This window comes from Taudactylus pleione, unplaced genomic scaffold (assembly GCF_031769625.1).
Source record: "Taudactylus pleione unplaced genomic scaffold, aTauple2 ptg000423l, whole genome shotgun sequence".
Taxonomy (NCBI): Eukaryota; Metazoa; Chordata; class Amphibia; order Anura; family Myobatrachidae; genus Taudactylus; species Taudactylus pleione.
The window spans coordinates 2,938,383-2,958,948 of record NW_028284825.1 but is presented as its reverse complement, the minus strand read 5'-3'; the positions used below and the strand labels follow the sequence as shown (position 1 = coordinate 2,958,948).

The 20,566-nt window shown below is 43.3% G+C and overlaps 1 protein-coding gene across 9 annotated transcripts in view; it reads left to right on the top strand.

Annotated features, from left to right (window-relative positions):
* RALGPS2 (Ral GEF with PH domain and SH3 binding motif 2) overlaps nt 1–20,566 on the top strand; it is a 218,894-nt gene that overhangs the window by 185,981 nt on the left and 12,347 nt on the right. For 3 of the 9 annotated variants that reach the window (XM_088447231.1, XM_088447230.1, XM_088447232.1), the window contains 5 exons: nt 1,213–1,267; nt 6,404–6,481; nt 17,906–17,986; nt 18,795–18,900; nt 19,840–19,932. In XM_088447231.1, the coding sequence (XP_088303357.1) occupies nt 1,213–1,267; nt 6,404–6,481; nt 17,906–17,986; nt 18,795–18,900; nt 19,840–19,932 (413 nt within the window). The remainder of the gene's footprint in view (nt 1–1,212; nt 1,268–6,403; nt 6,482–17,905; nt 17,987–18,794; nt 18,901–19,839; nt 19,933–20,566) is intronic. The other 6 variants (XM_088447236.1, XM_088447233.1, XM_088447237.1 and 3 more) reach the window with 3 other exon arrangements.

Sequence of the window (20,566 nt, the reverse complement as noted above, 5' to 3'; positions counted from 1 at the left end):
TACAAAAGTCTTATGCACGCTATTTCTATGGGGGTGGAGAAGCCTATAAATAGTACTTCCACAAGTTAAAGTTTAATAATAGGAGAAGTGAGAGAGGCGTAGGGGAAATGTAATGGCCTACAAGATCTGGGCATCTGCGTGATTCCGTCAGGTTGGGTTTGCCTGACTTGCCGGAATCGCACCAAAACCAATATGGAAGCTTGTAGTGATGAAAAATGGTTATAGTAAGTAACAATGAGTATTGAGTTGCATGGTGTGCCTGAGATATGGCATGTTAATGGGGGGAGTACAGTATTTCTCCTTCCTGTCATTGGAACAGGCTCAGGGGAAAGCAGATTAGTGTAGATTACATGGGTGATGTCTCACACCCAATATGGGGAATCCCTATGTGTACCCAGTTCCACTCACTTCACATTTCTGCAGGTTCTACTTTGTGACAAAAAAACATGTACAGTATGTGTAAAGAAAGTCTAGGTCACAGTCTGCTAGTAACAGTACAAGTACATCATTCAGCTGTATTAAAATGTTCAGTATTTTAAATGTGTTTTGTTTTAATAAATGAAATGATGTTGAAGAGTTGTGTACTGTTTTTTTTTTTATAGCCCGAGTTTTAGGGCTTTTATCGTATGCCATCACTATTCCTGTATCAGTCTGACGTAGCTGATGATCATTATAGTATTACGGTAAACTCTGGGAGGACCGAAAACCTCCCATGGTGCAGGATGGTAAAAGCTGGTGAGACATCACAATGTGTAAGAACTTCATGGAAGTGCAAGCTTATACATACTACATGATACTCTGTATGATGAAAGAGGTTTGCACATTGAAGGCAATAACTTTAGTGACAGAATGACCTAGAGATTGTTGTTGCACTGTAGTGGTTTGTTGATATGAATTATAGAACATAGACCCATATATGCATGCAGCCTACACAGCCGCTCTGCTTACTATACATAACGGTGTACCAAATGTACATGCCACAATACAAAGCTCTGTATAACAGTTACGGGTTAACAGCTGATCTGTTCCAGTCCATTTTATTTATTTTGTAATGCTGTTGGAATGTTCCTCTAAAGTCAGACATGTGGTTAGATAATTTATATTACCTTTTAATGTGTTACAGTTTCTCTGATTTATATTTACCCATTCTCTCCATTGCTAGTACACATTCCCCGTTGACTGTCGCTACTTTTCTTTCTTATTTCCCTGAAGGGAGCAGCGATGGCTCTGAGCTCAGTGAGGATATGTCATGGCCTGCATTTGAAAGGTAAGCTTACATGTACAGCGCTTGTATACCACGCAATAAAATCTATGTGGGCCAATGTGATGGGCTTATGATCTTGCAGTTTATATTCAGTTCTCTATACAACTGTCCAGAGCAGTGGCGTAACTAGGGTCTTTGGAGCCCAGAGCAAGTTGAAGAATGGCTCCCCCCACTCACACAAACGCATAGTAAAATATTTTTGCGCCTTCGTAGTGCGGCAATAAATGGGCGTGGTCACATACCGACACACCACCCATTTCTCGTCACACTGGGAACATCCCTGTCCATTCCATATGCACCTTACCTATACGGTGGTTTCTCACAATGTGGAACCTCTGAAGAAATGTATCCTCCCTGGGAAGACGGCGTCTTCAGTCAGTATTCACTATTCATGTAGGTCACATTGTCGCCGGAAAATGCCTGTTTGTGTAGGAATATTAACAAGGTCAGCATCATACAACAGCAGTTCAACCAGACTCATTCCCCCTGTGTCTCGCAGCACACCAGTACCTCCCCCCATGTTTGTTCTCTCAGCACAGAATCGCATCCCCCCTGCATCATCTCTCAGCACACCATCACCTCCCCCCCCCCCTTCTCTCAGCCACACCATCGCCTACCCACCAGCGTCGTCTCTCAGCCACACCGCCTCCCACCCTGGGATCGGTATGGTTCAAATCCCGACAGTGACAGGCCGACAGAGGTGGAAATCCCGATCGTCCATTAAGGTGAGTATGCTAGTCTAATTCCCCCCCCCCCCCCCAACCCTCCGTTAGGGGTGCCTAACCCTAACCTCCCCCCCCCCCCCCCCCAAGTGCCTAAACCTAACCCCCCCCCCCCCTCCCCGCCGCCTAAATCTAGGTCCCCCCAGGTGGGTGCCTAACCCTAACCTCTTCCTGGGGGTGCCTAAGCCTCCCTTCCCCTAGCCTAACCCTAAGTCCCCCCCGGAGCACTAACCCCCAACCGCATGGCTGTCGGGGCCCAGCTTACCTTTGATCGGTAAGCCAGGTGTCGGGCTCCAGCATATGTCTAATGACATGCGCCGGGATTTCGACGCCTGTCATTAGTTACTTGCCGGAATTACACAGTCGGGAAGCTGGTGGTCGGGATTCCGTCTGTCGGCTTTCCGACTGCTCCCCCCCCCCCCCTCCCTGCATCGAATCTCAGCTACACCATCGCCTCCCCCCTGTGTCGTCTCTCAGCCACACCAAAGAGCGCAGGTTCTGGTGGTAAATTAATTACTGGGGAAGGTAGTAGAGGATAACGAGTTAGTATTTACACTCTGTGCTTAAGCTGCATACACACACAACGATTTTGTTACCAACGATTTTATGAACGATTTTATGAATGATTTTATAAACGATTATCTGTCAGATTTTTTAAAGTGTAATGAACGATTTTTTTGAACTACAAACGATTTTTGCATATTAACTTAATGAAAATCGTTGCGTTGGTCAGTCTGACTGAACTACAAACGTGAACGCTCATGAACGATAATCGTTCATCTTTTTCACTCAGTGAACGATTTTTTCAACGATTGAACGATAAACGATATCGTTTAAGATAATCATTCAAAAAATCGTTGTGTGTATGCACCTTTAGTGGTTGGTAAACTCCCACTTTGTTCCACAACAGCATGATTTTTTTTGTGGCATGGATTCAGCAAGGTACTGGAAACATTCCTTAGACATTATAGCATCACACAGTTGCTGCAGATTTGTTGGCTGTTTGTTCATGCTGCAAGTCTCTTGTTCCTACACATCCAAAGGTGCTCTATGGACTGGGACTTGATGACTGTGGAGGCCATAGGAGTATACTGAGCTCATCGCCATGTTCCTGGAATCCGTGTCAGATTACTTGTGTCATGTTTTAAAACTAACACATTACTTGCAAATGTAGGGAGTTTATCATACTCTTTCATTGAATTAATAAAAACTGTAGTAAAAGATTCAGGATCTGCCAGGATGACTGTGGCACAGCAGTATGGGAGAAGTTGAAGACCGTGTGTTAAGGAACACTAATGTGGATTTAAGTCGCCAGTGTGTTTCCTTGGTATATGCTAAAATGTAGGAGTTAATGATTCCACTAACATAACAGTACTGCAAATAGAAAGCAGATTCGGAGAGTTACACGTTACAGGAAAGATGAATCTGGCAGGATTTGCAAACATGTACCAGAGGCAGAGATGGTAAAAATTATATCATTGATGTAAACCTCAAATGTTACAGTTGGCTTTTTAAACCTTCCATTTTCTGCATCCTGTCCACACATACTGACTAGAAAATACTTTTGAAATCTATATGGTCCGATGCAATTATCATCAATCTACAATAGCACCACCTAGCTGGCATCTACGATATTACTACAAACAGTTTTAGAAGTCTGATGCTAGGTACACCCTAGACAATGTCATCCGATCCCGTGGATTGGAGCAACATATAGGGTACATTGTCTAATGTGCACCCATGATATGTACACTCACGAGAGGCGTTGGCAACATCGCCCTTCGGCCCCGCAGTAAGGGGGGATGTCGCCTTACAATGTCATGCTGCATAACGCAGCATGACACGTCCACCGCCCTTCCCCATCGGATCTGGCATAGCAAAGTGTGTGTGCACTTGCCGCATGCCGAGTCCCATCGCCGGCGATTTCATGCTGGGTACACATCGTCTAATGTGTACCCAGCATGAATGGTTTATCCGCTCAGGTGCAATCAGGGTCTTGCGGGCCGTTCTTCACTGTGAACTCACACCACGAATTTCAGTCTAATTCCAAACTTGCATTGCTTTTTCAGAGGAATTTTGCTTTTTTTGTGTGCTAGCAGGTGAAAAGATAGGGAAATCTTTATTCTACGGTAGAAATGTCTGCAGAACCTCTGGTGCACCCCTCCCAATGAATAATCATGCATTTGGAAGGGATTAAATAGCATAATTTACCCATTAGAGACATGTCAGTGTTCAGCTGAATTTCTCTTAAAAGCTCATTAAAGGGTTAAATGATATGGGACAGGTATCTGCAGGTGTTAATGATGGGGGGCAGGTACGTGGAGGTGTAAATGATGGGGGTCAGGTAAGTGGAAGTGTAAATGAGGGGGGAGACAGGTACTTGGAGTTGTAAATGATGGGGGAGACAGGTACACGTAGATGTGTAAGTGATGGGGAGACATGAATGTGGAGGTGTATGATGGGGAGACAGATACGTGGAGGTGTATGATGGGGAGACAGGTAAGTGGAGGTGTATGATGGGGAGACAGGTACGTGGAGGTGTAAATGATGGGGGAGACAGATACATGGAGATGTAAATGATGGGGGCCAGGTACGTGGAGGTGTAAATGATGGGGGAGACAGGTACGTGGAGGTGTAAATGATGGGAGAGACAGGTACGTGGAGGTGTAAATGATGGGGAGAAAGGTACGTGGAGGTGTAAATGATGGGGAGACAGGTACGTAGATGTGTAAGTGATGGGGAGACATGAATGTGGAGGTGTAAGTGATGGGGAGACATGAATGTGGATTTGTATGATGGGGAGACAGGTACGTGGAGGTGTAAATGATGGGGAGACAGGTACGTGGAGGTGTAAATGATGGGGAGAAAGGTACGTGGAGGTGTAAATGATGGGGAGAAAGGTACGTGGAGGTGTAAATGATGGGGAGACAGGTACGTGGAGGTGTAAATGATGGGGGAGACAGGTACGTGGAGGTGTATGATGGGGAGACAGGTGCGTTGAGGTGTAAATGATGGGGGAGACGGGTACGTGGAGGTGTAAATGATGTGGGAGACAGGTACGTGGAGGTGTAAATGATGTGGGAGACAGTTACGTGGAGGTGTAAATGATGTGATACAGGTGTGTGGAGGTGTTGATGGTAGAGGGGTTTTTGAAGATGGGGAGCTAAAAGGTGTTTATTCAGATTTTGTAAAAACACTGCAAAATCACTGTGTAAGCATTTTCATGTACCCCAAAATGCTCTCATCTGATGAAAAACACTTGCTTCCTATAAATTTTCCACTATTATTCAAAGTGCAATAAAACAGATACTTAACACCTTGTAAGAAGCTCCAGTACTTTCCTTATGGCCACTTACAGCCCTATATATGGTCCTTCTATCTCAATTGCCAATTTTTTGGGGTCCAGGATGGTTTCCCCACTTTTTCATGCTCTTCTCCCAGTTGACTACTTTGTACAAAATTGCACAACCTCGTTGCGAGTAGCGCGAATGAGCATTTCTAATTAGATGTCACATTTCTGAGGGCCGCGCATTAGTGCCATGTCTGCAAGTTTCATAAAACAAACTCACACCTATTTGGATTGAGCCCTAAAGCTGGTTACACACTAAACGACCTGTGTAACCAGCGATGCAACACACGACCCCCCAGCTGTTAGGCCGACATATGGGGCGGTCCATACACACTGGGTGATCCGGTGCCCGATATGCCCGTTCCTACCACAGAGCGCTGCATGGGATCGTCTGCCGCATCGCCTGATTTGACTGCAAGTACAAAAGATCAGACGATGCGGCTGACTACCCCGCGGGAGTGTACACACTACACGATCGTGTATACACACACTACACGATGTATTGCATACACACTGCACGATATTAACGATTTGTCGTTCCGATGCGTCAGAATCTGCCAAATCGTTGACAATATCGTGTAGTGTGTACCCAGCTTAAGAGTATGGTCTCTGCACTTGCTACATTAGATTATAAAACCTATTAAATCTCACTCCTTATGTAAAGATGCGTATGGAGGACCTGTCACCAACAGCAATATGTAAATGTGCTCTGACATTAGAACAACGTATGTATTGTAGATTCCTACCCTTTATTACTACTTTTTCACTGATTTCTGTGTCGGCTTTGCCACCAAGTAATAATATAGGGGTGATATGGGGGTTTACTAAAAATCTTATTTAATGTGAAAAACTCCCTTAATGAAAATCCGGTGCCTTGTTCATTACCATTCTGGATGTGTTTATATACATGTAATAATTTTTTAGGTGTATTTACTTATTTATTTTGACAGCGGCTTTGCTTATGTGCCTTATTTTCTGATTGCTAAACGTAACCATATCAGCCTGTGTTCTGCCTGTTCTGTATTTCATCTGTGAGTAACAACGATAATCTGTAATGGAATCCAACAGGAACAGGTTGTACCATTCTCTGGGTCCGATGACACGAGGGACATGGAATGGCTACCGAGGCCCATTGAAGGCCAGCAGGTATAAATGGTGATGGGATGTGGCACAGGCTGAATCATTCCTTTACCTCCTCTCTTGGTTGCTGGGTGCTTCTCTTCTGCATTGGGAACTTTTTCCTTTTTCATGTTTGCCGAACCTTTGATTTTTTGCCTCTTTGAATCTGCAGTTTGCTTGGAAGCTGACAATCAAATTACTTTTCTGCCTCAATTTTTTATTCATCCTTTTTTTTTTTCCGATTACAAAAAAACTGTCCGTTTTGTGCTCAAATTGAGCATTAAAGCAATAGATAATTATTTCCAGCATGGTGGAAAGCGGATTCAAAGTGTGGCCTTTAATGAAAAGCTTTATATTATTTACTAGCCTACTGTAAGTTAAACATGATAAAAGGCTTATGTATTATTCCATTCATTTAAAATGCCTGTAGAAATAGTGTATCCAATCATTTGTAGAGTAAATGTCGTTCACAGAAAACATGCAAAAGATGAAATATCCATAATTTCCTATAAAGCCACACAAAACATTTGAAAGTATTTATATATTGAATGGCACAAAGGAAACTCCCTAAATGAGTGATAGTCAATTGTTGGCTAACAAATGGGGTGGATGGGTGTCACATGTGACCCACCTTCCCAGAGTCATTCCTAGAGTATGGTACATTCTCATTATCTATGTAGCCAGATGATTGAATGGTGAGGTGTGCTAGGAAACCATAGATCTCAGGTTCCTAAGCTCTGCCATTACAGTCCACGTTTTATGGGTATCCATGCTTGAGCACAGGTGACTTAATTAGGACCTCAGTCAATTTGATTTAACCATCTGGACTCAAGCATGGATTTCCATAAAACCTGGCCTGTAATGGCGGAGTTTGGGAACCACTGCCATAGGTTATAACCCATCATTCTGGTGCCCTGATCCCATAATGTGATCTGCAAATGTAATGTCACTTAATATGCTTATTATTAGGATAAATAGAACTCTGTTCTATGATGTTGCCTGGTGAAATGTTTTATTGTACTTCGTTGAATTCGGTAAGAAAACAATTTTTCCCCAACCTATTGCTTGCTTAGACAGACTTGAATTGACTATAAAGATTATTCTAATACTGACTGACATGACATTGTGGATAGCTGAGGTAAAACAATCCTGGAATTCTGCTCAAGGCTGTTAGAAATTGTTGCCTAGAATTTATGACTTGGGGTAAAACCTCCGATTATTGTGAATTTTGGATGAAAGGTAGTGAGTGAGTTGGGATCTATAGCGATGAGGAGCAGTGTGTGTGTTCTGTATACACTCTGATAGGCACATTATGGAACAGTGATCATTTCATTTTGTTCAGCAGTGTTCTAAGCAGTTTCTAGAATTGGATGAATAAGTTTCCAGGATGACTGTCACCTATAATAACTTCCAGAAGTATCATCCTTGGCCTGTGTACTGCCTGTAGAACAAGTACCTGTTGTCACACTGCATTTGTTGTAATTGTATTTCAGTATTCCATGCCTGGCTGTCAGAAAGCTGCAGGCTTTGTGTTATTGGTTATGTGGTGTATTCCAAGGGAGGTTGTGAAGCCTCAACATACAGAAACTTTGTTGTAGATCACATTATTAATGGTCTCTGTCATGGAGGTTACTGTTAAGGCACTGTTGTTATTGAAAGCAGATTTATTACTACGCCTGTCATGTCATATTGATTTGGCTTGAGGTGATACCACTGATCAAAGACAGATGGCTAAATAGTCACACAAATTGGATAGGATATCTTCGTACATAATCTGAGGGATCATCACGTCGCCTGGAGTGTTGCCCCTGATTATTCATTTGGGACACATTTCTCAAGATTATTATTGATACAAGTGTATCCAATTTACACCCTTTTCCCCTGTGAGACATGGTGTAGGAGCACTGGATGCTGTGATTAACAAAATATTGTAAATCAAGTTTTTGCTTACTGTTGCCAATATGTATTTTGAGGTGCTGGAGAATCAGGTAATGTAAGTTTCCTTTGCAGCCAGCACTTAAAAATACCAACATGTACAATAACCTGGTGTTTGTATAAGCGTTTCCCATCATAGAACAAGCTATTCAGGTGGAACGCATGGATGTGCTTCTGCCTTGTAACTTCCAACATGGAACGCAAGCCTGCTTTCCAATTATGTAAATTCTGGCCTCCGCTACGGAAAGGAGACTGAGACTACAAGCCGCACAGACTGCCTCCTCTGCCTGACAGTCCCAAGAGACAAGCTTTTGCTATGGAAGGTCTGTCAATGGTCCACACTATACCCTAGAACAGTCCACACTGGGTGCCTCGGGGTATTTGTAAGGGAGCCTCGGGTTGTGGTCCAGAAACAAATAAAATATTTATGGTCAATGTAATAGGATAGACCAGTGTTGGTGGCTGCCAATCATAAAATATGTAGACAAACAGAGCACAACACTGTCTACCACCACATAACTGAGCCTACGAGTAATAGGTAAACACAGAGCCATAACTAGACTTTTTGGTGCCCTGTGCCAGAAAGAGCATTGGCGCCCCTCTCATTTTTCAAAGGGACATAATGCACCCAAAAAAGGGCCATGGCTTCATGGGGAAGGGCCAGGGAAGAGATAGTAGAGGCCAGGAGATGCTGGGGATGAAATAAGAGTAAGCTACAAGCAAGAATGATAATAAACAGAAATTTGACAGGCTCAAACAGCGCCCCCTGACCTGTGGTGCCCTGTGCGATGGCACCGGCCGCACTACCCTAGCTACGGCCCAGAGTAAACACAATTGACTTAATGGAATCATTTAGCTAAATTTCTCAATAAGAAACTTTTTGGCCTAGGGGTGCTGTGGAAAAAATGCTGATAGAGTAGGGCGCCGTAATTCAAGTAGGTTTGGGAACCACTGCCCTAGAACGAGTCAAAACATCAGGTAAGGCAATGCGGCTGTACCGGACGTTACGGTCTTTAACAACTTCTGTGGACTTTTTATCTACAGAAGGATTATTTGAACTTTAGTAGAATGGATTTTATGAGGGTTAATATTGCAGCTTTTATTGATGATCTAGAGGCTTCTTCAGCTGGATAATGATTAGCATTTTCAAGGGTCCTGAGACACTTCCAGGTCAAAGGAGGACCCAGAAGTATTGAGATATAAAGGATCTATTTGCACACAGGCCATTTGGCCTTGATAAAGAGAACATAGCTCGAAACGCATCAGCCTGTGACAAACTTCTTGGAGAGATCTGCTAAACAAGGACGAGAGCCTCTGGACCCTGGGAAGTAGGTATCCAGAACCAATTATTTCTGCACTTGTTTCGAGCTAAATATAGATATGGGTTGAATCCCCACTTTTTTACATTTGGAATTTATGTATGTTCTGTTTGTTTTGTGTTGTACAATAGATTTATTATTAACTGTAGTTCACTATTGTGAGTTATTGTGGTGTGATTGGGGTTGAAGACCCGCCATACAGACCAGACCTTGATGAGGGATATATGTGAGAGACTATTGCTTAAGGCAACAAAGAACATACTTTAAGCACAATACCGAAGGGGTGCTGCTACTCCTTTTTTTTACATGTATTTATTACATACCGGTGGTATTACACTATTGTCATTTTTTTTTTTAATTCTATTATATGTTTGCTGGAGACATCAACAAAAGCAATATAAAGACCAATTAGCGAAGACATTATTTTTAATTTGCATTATCCCTCCTTGTCTTTCATTTTCACTTCCAGACCTTCTGTTTTCCAGTATTACCCTAGCGCCATATAACAGAATTTTCTTCTCAAAATTATTAGAGCTCATTTATGAATTTATTTGTCAGCACTTTTGTGTGTTATCCCTCATTTTCTCTGACAGTCATTTGTGTGTTGCTAAAAAGAAATTCTTAATGATATCATTTGTGGCAATCTGCATCAGAAGGGGCACAAAGTTATTTAACATGATGGGTAATGCAGCGTCTGCTACGTAGTATAATGCCTGAGTATCCCTGACATTGAATGAATGTGAAAATAAATGGGATCCGGTCTAAAGGTCTATAGTAATAAGGTAGACAATGTCTAGATAGACACCAGATGTGGTCGACACATTTTTTTTTTTTTGTGTGTTGTTATGGTTAGGCACCAGAAGGAGAGTTATGGTTAGGCACTTACTGGAGGGTTAGGCACTAGAAGGGACGGGATGCAATCGGGAAGCCGGCTGACGTAAGCCCGACAGCCGGCTTCCCGACAGCTCTATCTCGGCGAGGGTTAAATGACAGACTGTCATTTTTCCGATGCCAGGAGACCGGCATCCCGATCGAAGGGATGCCGGGCGCCGCGAGGGGACAGCCGGGCGCGGTGGGGGGAGGGGGAGGTTTAGGGCTCCCGGGGGGGACTTAGGGTTAGGCAACCCCCCGGGAGGGTTAGGGTTAGGCTAGGGGGAGGAAGGGTTAGGGTTAGGCACCCTGGGGGGGGAGGTTAGGGTTAGGCACCACCCCGGGGGTTTTAGGTTTAGGCAGCGGGGAAGGGGGAGTTAAGTTTAGGCACTTAGAGGGGGGATTAGGGTTAGGCACAGGGGGGGAGGTTAGGGTTAGGCACCACCCCGGGGGACTTAGGTTTAGGCAGCGGGGAAGGGGGAGTTAAGTTTAGGCACTTAGAGGGGGGATTAGGGTTAGGCACACGGGGGGAGATTAGGGTTAGGCACCCCTAAGGAGGGGTTAGGGTTAGAAGGGTTAGGTTAGTAAGTACTCACCTATGGACGATCGGGATTTCCAGCACTGTCGGCCTGCCGCTGCCGGGATTCGAACTCCCTTCCATGCGGCTGGCGGTATTTCATACCGCTTCCGAAGGGACGGTTAAGGTCAGGCACCTACCCCGACGGTTAGGCACCAGGAGGGAGGGTTAGGCACTTACCGGAGGGTTATGGTTAGACACTTACCGGTGGGTTAGGCCCTCGAAGGGACGGTTAAGGTCAGGCACCTACCCCGACGGTTAGGCACCAGGAGGGAGGATTAGGGTTAGGCACCAAGGGGAGGGTTTGAGTGAAGATTAGGGTTAGAAAACAAACGAAAAAAAGTCGACCATTATATTGTATTGACCTTTTGACCCTGTCTATCATTTGTACGTGTCAACCTTTAGTGTGTCGACCTATTGACTGTCTAACATCTGGTGTCTGTCTAGACATTGTCTACCTTTTTACTGTAGATCTTTCAATCCACATCCAACATTAACACACTCTGTGGTGCTGAGTGGATTGCCAGCTTCTGCAGGTATATTGGCACTTGCCATCCGTGACATCACATGGGTTATTGCAGCAGTTCTCAAATTTTCTTAAATCACAGCGCCCTAGAATATCTGTATTTTTTTTTTAACAGCACCCGTAGGTTGAGAAATTCAGAAAAAGATATTAAATTAAGTAATTGTCACAGGGACAGGGTTGTGGTTCTGTTTGTCCACATATTTTATGATAGGCAAAACCAGTGCCGGCAGCTGCCAATCGCACTGACCAAAAATTTGATTTGGGCCTGGACCACCAACCCGGAAACCATTGGATCATTCTCTTTTTAATAATTCTCCCTGACTGATGACAGTGTTTGTTTTTTGTTATTTGTACACATTATGTTAGGAGAATTATTCCCTTGTGGTATAGCCATAAAACTGGCCACAATATACACAGGTCTCTGACCTTCCTATAGTAAATTTCCATGATCTGTACAGTAATCTGACCTGGAATGGAGAGTAAATCAGTACATACACAATGTCTTTGGATATAGATCTTTCTGTAGCTTGGTTATTTTGAAGAGCACTTTTGTTTATGAAAATACTCCAGTGCATGGTGCCACATGGCCTAGAAACTCTTCATATGCTAAATGGTATTTTGAACAAATTAGTGTTGCTTTTTTCTTTAGATTTATCTTTTTTTTTTGCAATAAAAGTTCTTCCCCAAAGTAAGTCTGAATCAGAGCTGTACACTAATGCCATCGCAGTTACCATCCCGTAGGCATCTGCTGTGCGAAAATATACCAATGTCGCAGACGCCGAGGAATGTATTGAGACTCCCATCTGCCGCTTTGCAAATCCAAGTATCTGCGTATAAAGACGCAGCATCGGTCCCAGATCATTCCATTATCGCAGTTATGAGTAACCCTATCATCACTCCGAATGGCTGCGGGAACTGTGACGTCGGAGCTACATTCACTGCGCACAGTTTTGTATTACCACATTGTATATGTTTTAGCATTAAAGGATTTTCATATATATATAGATATATATAGTGCCTCGCAATAGTATCCTCCCACCCCCCTTTGCACTTTTCAAGTTTTGTTGCCTCACAACCTGGAATTAAAATGGATTGTTTGAAGGTGTGCTTCATTTCATTCACACAACATGCCTACAACTGTGAAGTTCTGTCTTTTTTTATATTGTGAATCAAACAACATTTAGGACAACCTAACAGAAAACTTCAGCGTGCATAACTATTCACACCACTGAAGTCAGTACTTTGTCTAGCCACCCTTTGCGGCAATTACAGCTGCAAGTCAATTTGGATAAGTCTCTATGAGCTTGCTACATCTTGCCCCTGGGATTTTTGCCCATTCCTCAAGGCAAAAATGCTCCAGCTCCTTCATGTTGGATGGTTTTACGCTTGTGAACAGCAATCTTCAAGTCTGACCACGGATTCTCAATTGGATTGAGATTTGGGCTTTGACTAGGCCATTCCAACACCTTTAAATGTTTCCCCTTAAACCACTCGAGTGTTGCTTTAGCAGTATGCTTCAGGTCATTGTCCTGCTGGAAGGTGAACCTCCATCCCAGTCTCAAGTCCCCGGCTGACTGAAACAGGTTTTGCTCAAGAATATCCCTGTATTTAACACCATCCATCTTTCCCTCGACACGAATCAGTTTCCCAGTCCCTGCTGCTGAAAAACATGATGCTGCCACCACCATGTTTCACTGTGGGGATGGCGTTCTTGGGGTGATGGGTTTGCGCCAGACCTAGACATAGCTTTTTCCTTGGTGGCCGAAAAGTTCAATTTTAGTCTTATCTGACCAGAGCACCTTCCTCCATACATTTGGGGAGTCGCCCACATGCCTTTGGCAAACTCAAATCGTGTCTTCTTATTTTTATCACTAATTAATGGCTTTTTTTCTGACCACTCTTCCATAAAGCCCAGCTCTATGGAGTGTACGGGTTATTGTAGTCACATGCACAGATACACCAGTCTCTGCAGCTTCTTCAGGGTTACCTTTGGTCTCTGTGCTGCCTCTCTGATTAATGCCCTCCTTGCCCGGTCTGTGAGCTTTTGGTGGGCAGCCCTCTCTTGGCAGGTTTGTTTTTCATACCAAGTTCTTTCCATTTGATGGATTTAATGGTGCTCCAGGGGATCATCAAAGATTTGGATATTTTTTTTGTCTAATCCAACCCAGAATTGTACTTCTCAACAACTTTGTCCCTGACTTGTTTGGAGAGCTCCTTGGTCTTCATGGTGTGAAGTTTCCTGCTTAGTGGTGTTGCAGCCTCTGGGGCCTTTCAGAAAAGGTTTGTTTATACTGACAGATCATGTGACACTTAGATTTCACACAGGTGGACTTTATTTCACTAATTATGTGACTTCTGAAGGTAATTGGTTACACCAGAACTTTTGAGGGGCTTCATAGCAAAGGGGGTGATTACATATGCACATGCCAATTTTCAGAATTTTATTTATAAAGATTCTTTTTTATATATATTTTTCTCATTTCACTTGAGACTATTTTGTGCAGATCCATCACATAGTATTCAGATTAAAAAAAAATAATTACAGCTGTAACAAAAAAAGGTAAAAAGCAAAGGGGGTGAATACGTTTGCAAGGCACTGTATGTGTGTCTATATGTGTTCAATATGTCGGCCGGTGTGTACCCATACCCAGCATTAGTCTTCCATTCTACAGAGTCTGCAGCTGCCTGCTCCTGGCTCCTCTGTGACAGACGTTGTGATGCTAAGAGTTCTGCACTGCTTCTGCGCTTGCCTGTCTGCTCCTGGCTCCTCTCTAATGCTGCAGGATGTCAGGGCCTGATTCAGCAAGGAACGCACACAATAGGTCGATGGTTTTGCTTTGCACATGCATCACAGTGCGCGAACCAGCTAGTGCGATTGAGTATGCCTACGCAGGGAGTCCACAGCCCCAGGGACAAGTGATTGACAGGAAGTGCCGTTTGTGGGTGGTGATGGGGGAGTGGTTGGGTAAACGCAGGTGTGCCTGTGCGTTTGGACAGCGTTTCAGGAGTGTGCATAATTAAGCCCTTGCGCCGACGGACATAGCCTGAAGTCTAGTTGCACACAGGAAGTCTCGTCATGTCTGCAGGAGGGTCAGGTCAACCACTATTGTGTGTATGGGTCCGATGGTTCTCGATGTTACCAATGTTTCCACTGTCTTGCCAGGTATAGAGGACGCAAGTAAAGGGAAGTGGGTGGTATTATGTAGTACTGGGCGTCTGCTTATTCTGCTGTGATTGCCGTGCGTATGCATTCATTGTCATATTCTCGCAGCGGCCGGGTTTGTGTGTCTGCATCCATGTGTTCCTTGCTGAATCAGGTCCAGAGTCCCTTTCCTGTGGTATACATTCTTTAATAAGAATTTTCATGAACATCTCTTATATAGTGATACACACCAGGGCTTGTATAATGCAAGTTAAACTGCCACATTACTGATGAATGTCCTGGTATTCTCTAAGGCTGTTTGTAGGGGTTGGGTATGAGATGCCGGTGGTCAGAATACCGACAGGCATCTTGACAGTGAAGTACCAGACAGTGGTAGGTAAGTATAGTACAACTAACCCTAACCTCACCCCTAGTGCCTAAACCTAAACTCCCCCTTCCCACGCCCTAACCATAACTCTTCCCTACACTGTGCCTAAACCTAACCTCCCCTCTAGTGTCTAAACCTAACCTCCCTCTCCCTGCACCCTAAACCTAACCCTTCCCCCTTAGTGCCTAACCCTCCCCCTAGTGCCTAACCCTAACTGCCCAACCCCCAATACTTACCTTCGGGCTGGTATTTAGACCATTGGCATCCCGCACGTGGGGATGCTGACTACATCCTGTTTGTAGATTGCACTGTAAACCTTTGCTCTGGGAGGCCAATTTGAAATCTCATCAAACATGTAACTAAAGTGAAACTATGATAATCTCAGGAGGATATTGATTAAAGTAATTTACCGGAAACTGGCACTGATGGGACGCCTAACATTTTGTAACCAGAAAATATATAGCGTTACACTTCTGTCCAGAATTGTGCCTCTCTGCTGTTGCAAGTAATGATAATATTATGAGACAATGCAAAGTACTGTAGTTGCAAAGCAGTCCCAGAAATTAGTCCTTGTAGACATGATCAAGAAGAAACAGACCTTCGAGTCTGTAATGCACTGGCGTTCTAAGCCATCACATAGATCTGCACTGTCTTTTAGATCAGCGGTTCTCAAACTTTTTTCTGGCGTGACACACTAAAGATTGATATCACTTATACATGACTCAAACTTGTAAAGATATAATAAATGTAAAATTAACCATATTGTGCCCATAGCGCACACTCCCAGCGGTTCTTTACATACCAAACACCCCTTTTCCCCCCATTCTCTTTAATCATTGTAGTTTACTTACCTTAGGTCTCCTTTCCACTTCATGTTCTCTTATGGTGGGTACACACCTGACCGATATATACCTGCGGATCAACTCATCTGCAGATATATCTACAGACTGTGCAGAACATATGTTCTGCATACAGATTTGTCGTGTCTGACGTCACAACTGGGCGGCTATTTACATGCACCCGCCCAGTTGAGCTGTCCATCACCGCCGGCCTGTGCAGCAAGTGTATGGGCAGTCAGATGACCGCCCGTACACACAGCACGATGCACCAATATATCTGCAGATATATTGGGCATCAGCTGTGCAGCACAGCTGGCGCCATATGTCTGAACTATTTAGTTCAGACATATCGCTGGTACACTCTAGCCAACGCACACACGATATGTCGGCCGTTCAGTTGAACGGAAGATATGTCGGGCTGTGTGTACCCATACCCAGCATTAGTCTTCCATTCTACAGAGTCTGCAGCTGCCTGCTCCTGGCTCCTCTCTGTGACAGACGTTGTGATGCACTGCTTCTGCGTTTGCCTGTCTGCTCCTGGCTCTTCTCTAATGCTGCAGGATGTCAGGGGGCGGATGGGACTTTTTCTGACAAACCCACGCAGTATCCAGTGGAGCATAGAGTAGAACAGGAAAGCACACTCTCCTTCCCATTGCTCTGCTGATTGGCCAGAGCGTGTCCTGGAGCAGGGTGGAGAGCAGGAAAGCACAGTCTCCTCCACTTAATCTGCTGATTGGCGGAGCACATTCTGTGGGATCGTCCTTACACATAGTCAGATACAGCTTTCAAATATCTTTGTGCTGCATGGCCAACGCGTTCTATATCTGTGATCAACTTGGTTCACAGAGATATTATGTGTACACACTGGCCATCAAGTGTGTACACCACCGTTTATCTAAATCTTGCACCGCTTATTGTCTGTAACTGAAGTTTCAACAAAACATTATAGAAGCCTGAAATTTGTTCACAAGCTTTCTTTGGCAAGTATGTTTGATGATGCAGTAAGACTGGGACAAGTTATGTAAGTTTACAAGCAGACAGACAGGAAAGCAGCCACATACTGTATATGTAGTTCACAATGGTTACATAGCAGTATTGCTCAAACAGATGAATGCTATTACTGATTGGTTTATGTGGTTTTGTGAAACTTCACCTTTGAGCAGTGTTTGATTCTGCCTATTCTTGTCAAGGGTGAAGTGATGATTTGCATGTCTTTCATTGGTTGTATCTATACGGGTGTGTCTGCTTTTCAAAAAGGTTTTGGTTTCGTGCATTAAAGTGCAACTAAACTGAGACAAATGAATTCACTTATTACTTATACACATGTGAAAGGCATCTGTTTGTACAGGAAACAATAAGTTAGTGCTGTGTTTTGCAGATTTACCAACTCTGCTTTAGTTGGATGATGGTTGCTATCTCCCATGAGTAGGACCACACCGTGCTGAATATTCTCGTATAAAATGACAGAAGCTTTGCTCTAATAAAAGTGTGATCATATACATGGGTAAAGGAGGTTTACGGTCTTCATTGATATTTGTAGATTAAATGGTGACCAGGGATGTAAAACCGTTTCAAATGACGGCAACATGCAGTAAACAGCCTCAGATAGTTTGAGTAACCAAATTCTTCTGACATGCAAATAAAGATCAGACAATCCAGTTTAATACCATACCTTCCTCTATCTACACAATGTTGGAATTTAGAAAACTTTTGTGTCTTTCACTGTAATAGAAGACATTATCTAAACACTGTTCCTTGCCCTGGGATGTGACTTACTTTTGACTTGTTGTGATTACGCCCTTGGTATAAATACAAGGGAAGCTTTTGAAGATGTCCGTGCACCCTTCCTTTGTAGGAGACCACACACTCTGCTTTCCGTGCGCAGACTCAGGATCTCGTCCCTAACTCGGAGCTGCGTACAGCTGCGCAGTTCCAGGCAAGTCTCTTTTATGTAATGCCCATTATCAACATCCATTATTAACAAGGGTTTGGACTAGCAGCTCATATTTTTTTTTTTTTTTGGTCCATTGATAACCAACTAAAACTTTTTTTTTTTTATTTTCTTTAAACTTTAATACGAAGAGAGGTTTTGTTTGTAATGTCTTATTTTTCTGATCTGAAAACGGTGGCAGTGCCAGGTCACCTGACATCAGTCCACGATAAAATGGCGCCCGTTCTTGGTATCATTTGTGATCATTGTGTCATGTGCCATAATTTCTACATTATGGCATCTCGCAGTTGCTACCACTTGTAAGTATGATAGCAAATCCCAGTCATGCCCAGTGATAACACATTTCACGTCACAACTGATCTAGAAACGGTGCCAAAATATCTCCTAAAAAAATGTATTTAGTATAACTAAGTTCTGAGATAAGTACGAGCCAATTATAGTGCATGCTTACATAATTGGATAAATCTCAAGATTTTATGTAATCTGATTGGTTGAAGGCTTACATGGAGCTTTATGCAGACCTTAATGCTGATGTCACATGACCAATGGCGCTGCTTCTGATCTCCCTATAGCTTTTGTGTGCTGTGTATTCAAAGCTGCTTATGACACGCATCAAATATGCCATTCATTTGATGTCTGTCCCATGCAGATGCCTGACCTAGACATTTTTCTCTCTCCACCGGCTGTTTTCCAAGATACTGGTAGGAATCTAGTACTGGAAGCATACATCTGGTGCCAGTGAGTAGCCAGGGCCAAGGTCTTCCTAACAATGCTTGTTGTTGTCTTTTTGCAGCTCTGCAGAGTCAACGGAACTGGCAGTGCATTCATATTCTGGAGCGGTGACTGTACAGGGGGTTCTGCGAAGGAAAACGTTATTAAAAGAAGGCAAAAAGCCAACAGTAAGACATCCACGCATCTAATTGATAATCACCAACTAGCTGCAGTCTGTCATCTCCACTGTCCCAAGAGTACCTGTAAATTGCACAGTATGCATTTGCCAGTTGTGTGTTTATATTGTTTATTTTCATATTTCGTGTTTTGCATAGTTAGTGATAAGATGTATATTCTGCGCTATGCGGCCACACATCACTGAGCATGTATGTCCAGCAAAGTGTCAGCTTATCCCATGTTAGGCATAATAATCTCACTGTGCAGGTTTGTGGAACTATCCTATGGAATGAGGAAACAAAGCCTGGCTGATGCAGACTATTATGTTCACTGTAGTGCAGTTTAAATGTCATTTTAGTAGGATGCACGGAGGAAGGATCCATGGAGGAAGCAAACAGCTTATGATACCCGTATATGCATATTCTACAGACAGTAGAAGCAACAGTGACCCCTAGATAGTCATACCCGTGAGCACGTCCCCACCATTACTTAATAGATTTGGTGCAGCCTTACCCACTGGCATTTTGATTATTTGTGACCAGCATTTTACAAATCACAGTAGGCTCTGGGGCTGATTCCTGAGTTGGTAACAAAGTAGAAGGAGTACAGATGTGTCCTCATACCCTATTACTGCCGTCGCTCCAAACAGCCCTTCTCTGAGCACCAGGTCCCGTGCAAATCGGCTTGGACAAATAGCTACCCGCGACTGCACTGATTTGATATGTGACACTTGTATACCTGTATGCGACTGAATCTGAATCCCTATAGTGCTATAATGCAGCGGCTGCAGCTTTTTTTTTTTCCAATTGAACTTCCGCTGTGCTTCATATACAGATGCTCATAGATATACAAGTGGCTCATATAAAATTAATCATTGCATAATAAATAAAGGACACATTGCCGACAATGACTGTCTCAGCACACATGTAATGTGTATTCTCTCTATGCAGGTTGCATCCTGGACCAAATACTGGGCAGTATTGTGCGGGGCACAGCTCATCTACTATGCAGCAAAGTCTCTGAAAGCCACAGAGAGGAAACACGTAAGTGATAATTGGTGCTGGAGGTAGTATCCACTCCAAAATACACATTTGCAATATTAGAGATACATTTAATCTTAAACATTTTTTTTTCTAAATCATTTTGATTTAGGAAACAGTCATACATATTGGGAGAAAAATACAGATTTCACTGATTTTGTACATGATTGTTTATTGCCAGTGTAGAACAGTACAGCCATTAGACCACCATATAGAAACATAGTCTATCATAGTCTACAGAAACATAGACCTTGATGGACAGCTTCGCTCATTCCAGTTCTTATTGTTCCGCAGTTTAGCTATTGATTTGTGTATATGCCCAAAATAGACGAGGCATCTACAGGACGCCTGCCCATTATACTGACGGGCTAGCCATGGTCAGTTAAATATGCTGTAGATTGTATTATCATTCATTGGGCCAAAAACAATATTTAATTCTCTAGTGGACAGATAATAGCCAAATATTCTCTGTAAAGTGCTGTGGAATGTGTGCGCTATATAAATAACTGGTAATAAGAAGAAAAGAAAGATACAGGTAATAGAATGCACAGTTATCTTGCAGACGTATACTGTGCACTCTGATGAGACCATCTTTCTTTTGTACTTTATGTGCACATGTGCAAAAAATGTAAAATAA